The sequence below is a fragment of the Lissotriton helveticus genome, chromosome 3_1 (genome assembly GCF_964261635.1).
Source record: "Lissotriton helveticus chromosome 3_1, aLisHel1.1, whole genome shotgun sequence".
Classification (NCBI taxonomy): domain Eukaryota; kingdom Metazoa; phylum Chordata; class Amphibia; order Caudata; family Salamandridae; genus Lissotriton; species Lissotriton helveticus.
Genome location: NC_136061.1, coordinates 589,556,863 through 589,567,553, shown reverse-complemented (window position 1 = coordinate 589,567,553; position 10,691 = coordinate 589,556,863). Strand labels below are relative to the sequence as shown.

At 44.6% G+C, this 10,691-nt stretch overlaps 1 protein-coding gene across 1 annotated transcript in view; it reads right to left on the bottom strand.

The window, feature by feature from the left end:
• UNC80 (unc-80 subunit of NALCN channel complex) overlaps window positions 1-10,691 on the bottom strand; it is a 2,761,828-nt gene that overhangs the window by 212,630 nt on the left and 2,538,507 nt on the right. The window contains exon 59 of the mRNA XM_078680564.1: window positions 10,613-10,669. Coding sequence (XP_078536690.1) covers window positions 10,613-10,669 — 57 coding nt within the window. The remainder of the gene's footprint in view (window positions 1-10,612; window positions 10,670-10,691) is intronic.

Sequence of the window (10,691 nt, the reverse complement as noted above, 5' to 3'; positions counted from 1 at the left end):
AACCGAAGAACGAACATTGCAAGCTTCAGTCATGTTTTTTGAGTTGCCCAGGAAGAAGGGGCCGCTGTGCCCTGAAACGCGTCGGCTATTGCAAATGAAAGGGATATTTATGGTGAGAAATGCATGATACTGCTGGATGGCTGGAGCGAGGTCGAGTCGCCCTTCAAAATGCTGGGGGCATTTGTTTTTGAATTGAAACACACGGCCGGTCCCTGCCGTGGAAGAGGCACCATCTCGAGCGAAAAGAGAGGCTGGGAGCTGAACTTGTCAACTCTTAATAGCACCTCGCTCCCATATGCACAATGAAACTGGCCACAAAATATCCCTCTTCCTACTTAAGGATATTAATGTACTCAGAATTGGAAAACAGAGACTGAACTTACTTAAAGTACATTTTTCTTGCAATGCGGTGCCTACATGTCCTAGAAAGCATTGCGGTGGCACTAATTGGGAGGGGCTGCTGCGAGGACATGTGCTGCTAATTAAAACCGAAGAACGAACATTGCAAGCTTCAGTCATGTTTTTTGAGTTGCCCAGGAAGAAGGGGCCGCTGTGCCCTGAAACGCGTCGGCTATTGCAAATGAAAGGGATATTTATGGTGAGAAATGCATGATACTGCTGGATGGCTGGAGCGAGGTCGAGTCGCCCTTCAAAATGCTGGGGGCATTTGTTTTTGAATTGAAACACACGGCCGGTCCCTGCCGTGGAAGAGGCACCATCTCGAGCGAAAAGAGAGGCTGGGAGCTGAACTTGTCAACTCTTAATAGCACCTCGCTCCCATATGCACAATGAAACTGGCCACAAAATATCCCTCTTCCTACTTAAGGATATTAATGTACTCAGAATTGGAAAACAGAGACTGAACTTACTTAAAGTACATTTTTCTTGCAATGCGGTGCCTACATGTCCTAGAAAGCATTGCGGTGGCACTAATTGGGAGGGGCTGCTGCGAGGACATGTGCTGCTAATTAAAACCGAAGAACGAACATTGCAAGCTTCAGTCATGTTTTTTGAGTTGCCCAGGAAGAAGGGGCCGCTGTGCCCTGAAACGCGTCGGCTATTGCAAATGAAAGGGATATTTATGGTGAGAAATGCATGATACTGCTGGATGGCTGGAGCGAGGTCGAGTCGCCCTTCAAAATGCTGGGGGCATTTGTTTTTGAATTGAAACACACGGCCGGTCCCTGCCGTGGAAGAGGCACCATCTCGAGCGAAAAGAGAGGCTGGGAGCTGAACTTGTCAACTCTTAATAGCACCTCGCTCCCATATGCACAATGAAACTGGCCACAAAATATCCCTCTTCCTACTTAAGGATATTAATGTACTCAGAATTGGAAAACAGAGACTGAACTTACTTAAAGTACATTTTTCTTGCAATGCGGTGCCTACATGTCCTAGAAAGCATTGCGGTGGCACTAATTGGGAGGGGCTGCTGCGAGGACATGTGCTGCTAATTAAAACCGAAGAACGAACATTGCAAGCTTCAGTCATGTTTTTTGAGTTGCCCAGGAAGAAGGGGCCGCTGTGCCCTGAAACGCGTCGGCTATTGCAAATGAAAGGGATATTTATGGTGAGAAATGCATGATACTGCTGGATGGCTGGAGCGAGGTCGAGTCGCCCTTCAAAATGCTGGGGGCATTTGTTTTTGAATTGAAACACACGGCCGGTCCCTGCCGTGGAAGAGGCACCATCTCGAGCGAAAAGAGAGGCTGGGAGCTGAACTTGTCAACTCTTAATAGCACCTCGCTCCCATATGCACAATGAAACTGGCCACAAAATATCCCTCTTCCTACTTAAGGATATTAATGTACTCAGAATTGGAAAACAGAGACTGAACTTACTTAAAGTACATTTTTCTTGCAATGCGGTGCCTACATGTCCTAGAAAGCATTGCGGTGGCACTAATTGGGAGGGGCTGCTGCGAGGACATGTGCTGCTAATTAAAACCGAAGAACGAACATTGCAAGCTTCAGTCATGTTTTTTGAGTTGCCCAGGAAGAAGGGGCCGCTGTGCCCTGAAACGCGTCGGCTATTGCAAATGAAAGGGATATTTATGGTGAGAAATGCATGATACTGCTGGATGGCTGGAGCGAGGTCGAGTCGCCCTTCAAAATGCTGGGGGCATTTGTTTTTGAATTGAAACACACGGCCGGTCCCTGCCGTGGAAGAGGCACCATCTCGAGCGAAAAGAGAGGCTGGGAGCTGAACTTGTCAACTCTTAATAGCACCTCGCTCCCATATGCACAATGAAACTGGCCACAAAATATCCCTCTTCCTACTTAAGGATATTAATGTACTCAGAATTGGAAAACAGAGACTGAACTTACTTAAAGTACATTTTTCTTGCAATGCGGTGCCTACATGTCCTAGAAAGCATTGCGGTGGCACTAATTGGGAGGGGCTGCTGCGAGGACATGTGCTGCTAATTAAAACCGAAGAACGAACATTGCAAGCTTCAGTCATGTTTTTTGAGTTGCCCAGGAAGAAGGGGCCGCTGTGCCCTGAAACGCGTCGGCTATTGCAAATGAAAGGGATATTTATGGTGAGAAATGCATGATACTGCTGGATGGCTGGAGCGAGGTCGAGTCGCCCTTCAAAATGCTGGGGGCATTTGTTTTTGAATTGAAACACACGGCCGGTCCCTGCCGTGGAAGAGGCACCATCTCGAGCGAAAAGAGAGGCTGGGAGCTGAACTTGTCAACTCTTAATAGCACCTCGCTCCCATATGCACAATGAAACTGGCCACAAAATATCCCTCTTCCTACTTAAGGATATTAATGTACTCAGAATTGGAAAACAGAGACTGAACTTACTTAAAGTACATTTTTCTTGCAATGCGGTGCCTACATGTCCTAGAAAGCATTGCGGTGGCACTAATTGGGAGGGGCTGCTGCGAGGACATGTGCTGCTAATTAAAACCGAAGAACGAACATTGCAAGCTTCAGTCATGTTTTTTGAGTTGCCCAGGAAGAAGGGGCCGCTGTGCCCTGAAATGCGTCGGCTATTGCAAATGAAAGGGATATTTATGGTGAGAAATGCATGATACTGCTGGATGGCTGGAGCGAGGTCGAGTCGCCCTTCAAAATGCTGGGGGCATTTGTTTTTGAATTGAAACACACGGCCGGTCCCTGCCGTGGAAGAGGCACCATCTCGAGCGAAAAGAGAGGCTGGGAGCTGAACTTGTCAACTCTTAATAGCACCTCGCTCCCATATGCACAATGAAACTGGCCACAAAATATCCCTCTTCCTACTTAAGGATATTAATGTACTCAGAATTGGAAAACAGAGACTGAACTTACTTAAAGTACATTTTTCTTGCAATGCGGTGCCTACATGTCCTAGAAAGCATTGCGGTGGCACTAATTGGGAGGGGCTGCTGCGAGGACATGTGCTGCTAATTAAAACCGAAGAACGAACATTGCAAGCTTCAGTCATGTTTTTTGAGTTGCCCAGGAAGAAGGGGCCGCTGTGCCCTGAAACGCGTCGGCTATTGCAAATGAAAGGGATATTTATGGTGAGAAATGCATGATACTGCTGGATGGCTGGAGCGAGGTCGAGTCGCCCTTCAAAATGCTGGGGGCATTTGTTTTTGAATTGAAACACACGGCCGGTCCCTGCCGTGGAAGAGGCACCATCTCGAGCGAAAAGAGAGGCTGGGAGCTGAACTTGTCAACTCTTAATAGCACCTCGCTCCCATATGCACAATGAAACTGGCCACAAAATATCCCTCTTCCTACTTAAGGATATTAATGTACTCAGAATTGGAAAACAGAGACTGAACTTACTTAAAGTACATTTTTCTTGCAATGCGGTGCCTACATGTCCTAGAAAGCATTGCGGTGGCACTAATTGGGAGGGGCTGCTGCGAGGACATGTGCTGCTAATTAAAACCGAAGAACGAACATTGCAAGCTTCAGTCATGTTTTTTGAGTTGCCCAGGAAGAAGGGGCCGCTGTGCCCTGAAACGCGTCGGCTATTGCAAATGAAAGGGATATTTATGGTGAGAAATGCATGATACTGCTGGATGGCTGGAGCGAGGTCGAGTCGCCCTTCAAAATGCTGGGGGCATTTGTTTTTGAATTGAAACACACGGCCGGTCCCTGCCGTGGAAGAGGCACCATCTCGAGCGAAAAGAGAGGCTGGGAGCTGAACTTGTCAACTCTTAATAGCACCTCGCTCCCATATGCACAATGAAACTGGCCACAAAATATCCCTCTTCCTACTTAAGGATATTAATGTACTCAGAATTGGAAAACAGAGACTGAACTTACTTAAAGTACATTTTTCTTGCAATGCGGTGCCTACATGTCCTAGAAAGCATTGCGGTGGCACTAATTGGGAGGGGCTGCTGCGAGGACATGTGCTGCTAATTAAAACCGAAGAACGAACATTGCAAGCTTCAGTCATGTTTTTTGAGTTGCCCAGGAAGAAGGGGCCGCTGTGCCCTGAAACGCGTCGGCTATTGCAAATGAAAGGGATATTTATGGTGAGAAATGCATGATACTGCTGGATGGCTGGAGCGAGGTCGAGTCGCCCTTCAAAATGCTGGGGGCATTTGTTTTTGAATATATATATATATATATATATATATATATATATATATATATATATATATATTATATATATATATATATATATATATATATATATATATATATATATATATATATATATATATTTATATAAATAATCTCCTAAGGGAATAAGAAGGGATACCAAAGAAAATATGTGTAATGCTAATAAGCATATTGACACATGCTCCACCAGGAGCAAGCAGGTACATAGGTAATACTTCTTACCATCTGAAAAAAGATCTCTTCAGCATGGAGATCATCCTCAAACAACATCAACAACCTATACAATAGGCTTAAACCCTGGTAGGGTTCACAAAAGAAACAACCTATCCTTGACAGTGTAAAACAATATTACCTGTTGAAAATAGGACATCACACTCGGGTATGCCGATAAGTAGACAACAGCAAAGACACTACCAACAACTGGTCATATTTTGTAAGAATCAAAGACCAACTTCCCTCACACAACATAGCAGTGGGGAAAGAAAGAGGTAGACAAAAATAAAGACACAACTAAGGCTCCATACCACTTCTACTGTCACGGAAAAGCCGCAGAGCTGAATCAGCCTGCACCCCAAATAGATGAGTACCATCAAAGCGCATACCAATCAGTGACTGTTGAACTTCCTCTGAGAACCCAGAGGTGCGCAACAAAGTGCGGGGACAGAGCACTTCTGAAGAGGCCATAGTTCTAGAGACAGAATCAGTGGTAACGATACCACAATATATAAAAGGTTTGCCTGCCTGCTGCCCATCACGCAGCAAGGGAGAAAGAGTGGCATGACTCTCCTCCGGAATGGATGGTAATATTTCTGACAGTGAATTCCACAAAGCATGGGTGAAACGAACAAGAACACAAGTATTGGTGGACCTCATAGCCAAACTGGTGGAGGCAAAAATATGCCTGCCACAAGTATCCAGTCATTTAGCCTCCCTATCTGGAAGGGTAAGAGTGACAGAACCAATATTTTGTGAAGCCAACGCAGTCTAAACCACGAAGGTTTTGGGAGTAGGATGTTTCATAAGACAGGGTCACCTAGGGCTGGATGATGTCTATGAGAAATTAAAAGTTCAACAGAGAAGGCCCGTATTTGGTGTAGCCTAGGCCCCTGACAAGGTGTCAGAAAAAGCTTCACAATAAGGAAGCACTGACTCCTCTTCACAATGACTGTGTTGCACAATGTCAAACAAAGAGTCTCTGGACAAAGCCACAGATTTCACATCTCACAAACCCAACTGGTGTCCAAATGGGTCGGATCCGATAGGGGAACAAACAAACACATCATCGCCTTCACCTCCATATTCACTTGGACAAGAAAGATTAGTGGGAAATGAGTCCATAAGGAGCCCACAATCGATGCCTGAACCAGCCGACTCTATAAGTGCTATGTCTGATGCTGGGCGTAGAGCGTTGTCATCATCCGTGCTGTCCGACGCTGTACAGTGCCATGCTGGTGCCCTCATCAGTGTTGGAGTGGAAAAGTGGTGAGGCGTCATGCGGCGCCACATCAACATCAGATGAACGGCCATTGGCACCAAACGTGGAATCCTCGGAAGACTGTGCACCACAGCGCCGGTAATGACGACGCTTGCTCGAAGTCAGGCTCCGAAGGTCGAAACCCTGAAGGGCTATCCACCGTCGTCGATTTGGAAATGGCATCCGATGGCCTGACTGATGCCGAGCGTGAACGTGTGGGCGTTGTAACAGTCTCAGCTTCCTGCACCTCCTTCGGGCCCAAAGGCACTCCGGGATAAGGTGTAGACTCGAAAATCTTTTGTAGAGAATAATAAAATTCCATGGTCTGGGTTAGGGTTGCCCGGGCTCGAGGAAATGCTATAAAGCGCAGGGCAGACTCCTTACCCGACTCCACATATGAAGTACAGGTCCGACACGAGTTGGACCGCTTGCGTCTCGACTTACCGCTAGAGGCAGACAGCAAACGAATGCCACGGGAATGTCCCCTAGAGCACCTCGCTGACGGTACCTGGAGTGCAAAGGCAACTGAGGCCTTACAGGGCTGTGAGACATTCATGCCATCAACAGCTTCATCCAACCGCTCCTTAACGCCTTAGGCTGAAGCAGCTGACAGGAGTCACACAACACCGAATCATGGTGCTCTCCCAGGCACCATATACAGATGGGGTGAGGGTCCATGGCCAGCACCTGTCGACCACAGATCCTGCAAGCCTTAAAACCAGAGGGCATGAAAAAGACACACTGTTTACCTTAACAAAAAAAAAATCAAAATCGGCCAAAAATAGCCATAGGTACCACTACTCCGGATTCGTGTGGAAGCGCGGAAAAGAAGAAGCTGATGTCAGGGCGTCAGAGGACATCTTATATGGACTCTGGTGATGTCACTGACGTGGTTGCTGTTGATACGGAGTCGCGCGACACCACCTACTGGCGCACAGGGGTGCAGCTGCTGAAAAATTTCTGGATCCAGTCTGGCGCCTGGGGAGAATTCAAAAGTTTAGGAATCTGCGGCTTGATCGCTCTATCAGATGGAAATGTTTACTTAGATTCAAAAGATAAGGCCAAAGGTCCATAAGCCTTCAACGTCACTGGGAGATGAAGTCAACATAGAGGTGAGCTGTCAATAAATAGACTTTGCATTACATCTGAACTAAATTAAACCATGTCTGGCTAAGATGCTGTTTGTAAAATTATGATTTGCCATCCTGCTTTAGGTCATTCTCACAGCAAAATGAAAATGTTCTCAGTTCAACAAGCTGTGCCATTTGTGAGGACTGAATGACTTCGAAGAGCACTTCCTCTGTTTTAACAACGATATTATCAGCATAGCAGAACAAGGCTATTACATGCCGTTCAACACGTGGAGCCAGTAGTGTCGACCTGACCATATTGTATTGCAAACAATTACAGCGGAATGTAAAATTAAATGCCTAGAAAACAGAATACACTTACTTAAATGAAGGCAATTTCATGGGAATATAAACAGTTATCTTTTTTCATGCACAATAAACAGATGTAAGGTACCAGCCCATCACAAATATGTGTATTCTTTATGACTGTTTAGAAATGTATGTTATGTACATCTGAAGCAGTTTTAAGTGTCTTTGGCCCAACATAAACTAATTTGTATTTATTTAACTTATTGACTTCGGCATGCACATAGTGTAGAAGAAAACGTAGAAGAAAACGTTCAAAAATGCATTGCAAAATAAAACAACCTAAAAAATAATAAGTATTGTAAATCAGGAATTATTCACACCTGGCTCCAGGAATGAACACAGTACTCTGGGCCTCATTTGCAGTTTGGAGAAAATGTGTCCGCTGTTTAACAAGTGCCAATGTATATATAATGCTGTTGTAATATTGTGGAGCGGATATATGTCACATTTTTGATGGAGTTTCCATCCACCAAACTCTGAATCAGGCTCTATATGTCGCATAAAGTTTTTCACACCGCACTTACCAACTTCTAGGGTCTTTTATTATGTTGATTTATTCCCAATAAAACTGAAGTCTCGTCATCATTCATAATGGCTCCAAATGTATCCTGCTTGAGCATTTATCCTGCAACCACACCTCTTCCTGATCAATGAATCTGCAAACTCACCCCTTCCGGATTACTGATTTAACAGCTTAAGATCTTTCTGATCATTAATTATGCAGGTTCAACTTTTTCTGATTACTGAAGTTGCATCTGTTCATGATTAATGATTCTGCAACCATTTGTTTTTCTGTTTGTGCCTAATCTGTACACCAGAATATATTAAAAGGATTATTGAAACCACTTTAGTTGCCACATTGTATCTGTTAATACTTTCACATGACTGGGCACAGCAAACATACTAGGCACCTTTACACAAGGTTCGGCAAACTGGTTGTGGCTTGATTACACAATCCTTCACAGGCTATGGACCAGCATTTATTTCATGCAATTTAACGAGCGAGGTTTCACACCAGTAATTTAGGGCAAATAATCATGCACCATATTGCTTAACACAAACCTGATCATAACTTAGGGCAAATAGTCATGCACCATATTGCTTAACTCAAACCTGATTATGAACGACACAATTATATGCTACACATGTTAAAGATACAACCATAAGTTATTTGTGTTTGCGTATTAGCGTTAATAACGCATGCTTCAGGTAATCTCTGAAGAGTAATTGGCCGTGCTATAAATTGACCAACCCTCCAATAACCAAGAGTAACGCCATTTCAGAAACAATCTTATCAAATGCCTGCTAGAAACGCTCTGAGGGCCACATTTATCAAAGTTTTGCTTCGCCCGTGCACCACGCAAGGGTGACGCAAAACCTAAATGAGATTTACCAAGCTACGCAAGGCCGCCATGCGTGACCCTCGAAGGATTGGTAAATCTAGTCTAACGCAAGGCAGCGGATGTCGTTGCCTTGCATTACTCTGCCCCAGGGAGGCGTTCCATGGGTGGAGTGTGGGTGTTCCCTTTCATTCACCCATGGATTTCTGCACATTCCCAGATTTACCATGAGTGATAAACCTGTGGATGCGTCCAAATGTTACGCCTTCCCACGGGAGACGTAACAAGGAAGGATATCTTTATTTCTCCTTGTTTTTTGCTTTTTCTACATGTGCTGAATTCTCCAGAACACGTAAAAAGAGGAAAAAGCCTCAAAATATTGTTTTTGTGCAGGAAGGCATCTCTCCCTGCACAAAAATAATCCCGCTCCAATGCCGGACTCTTGCACCATGGTGCAAGGGTGCTTGCATTGGCACTAGGAAGCCAAAAGTGCACCAGTGAAACGAGAGAGCAGGAATGTGCCACATCTTGATAGATATGGCGCATCCCCGCCCTCTCCCTTTCACGCAGCGCAGCAAGGTGTCTTGCTACGTTGCGTGAAAAAATTATAAATATGGCCCTGAGTATCCCACAAATGTTTCCAAGCATCTATGCAAATATTTGTGAATATACCCCAAAAGGAGGCAAAGCCAAATTCCTCCCGATACTGGCAAATTTGCCATACACACTTCTACGTGAATAGCTCTCAATAGCCCTTTTCATCAAACCAATTAACTGTGCACGCCAAACTGTAATAAATATACTTATGGTTGCCTTTAAACATGATATGTACAGTTATTTTTGCAGCAACTACAAATAAAAAAATAAAAAACACAAAAAGGTGAAACATGGCAAATAAAAATTACTGACATGGACTGATACCGGCTAAAGCACTGATTCTCACAAATGTCATGCCTTTCCCGGGGACAAATAAAACATATGCCTAACTTTATTTTATGAGCAACATACTCCAGTTGTTTTATAAACAACTGAGAGGAGTCAACACATAGCAACACCTCATGATAAGTGGACACAACGACGTGCAAATTTACAATGGGAACCACAAATACAAAAACACTTGACTGATACAGCCACAAAATGAGTTAATGCTTCTCCAGTTATAATGATGTGCTGTCAATGGTTGCCTAGCCTGCTGCTTAGGACATGGCACAGTGGACCATAGCTTGGCTAGGGTGTTTCTTCCCTCCCTTTTTAGATCAAAGCAGAATTCTACGGAAGAGTCAATGCTTCTGAAGGAGTTTATACAAAAACTTCGGAGTTGGTTTAATAAAAAAGTAAATGTATTTCTCTATGAAAGTTCAGATCTAATATGTGACTTTTTTTGTGAAAACAACTATTGGTTTCTTATTATCAGAAATATTGTTCAAAATTGGTAAACTTGAGATTGCTCAAAACATCACTATCCTTGTCATAATGGTTATACTCAGGTTGCAAAGTGAGCAGCCAAGAAGCCAGAAACGCATTTGTGACAGGATGTGCAACAGATTTTCTTTGGCGTTGGAAAGTGGGTTTGTGTATTCTCCTACATGTCATATGTGGAGAGAAACAAAAGGTTCTTGCCTCAGCTTCGGCTGTTAGGCTTCAGAGCTAATGACGAGTGGTTAGAGGAAGGGGTGCGATGGATAGACAGATGACGCAGACAGGGAAAGAATCCATAAACACCCTCCCACCGCCCACTGACCAGCACAAAACACTCACAGACAGGTAGCATTGCCACTGTACCTAGTAAGGAGGCCCTCAGCAGCCAGGCCCTGGGAGTCCTCGAGGACATTAGGTTCACTGCAGGAAGGGGCAGGGAGAT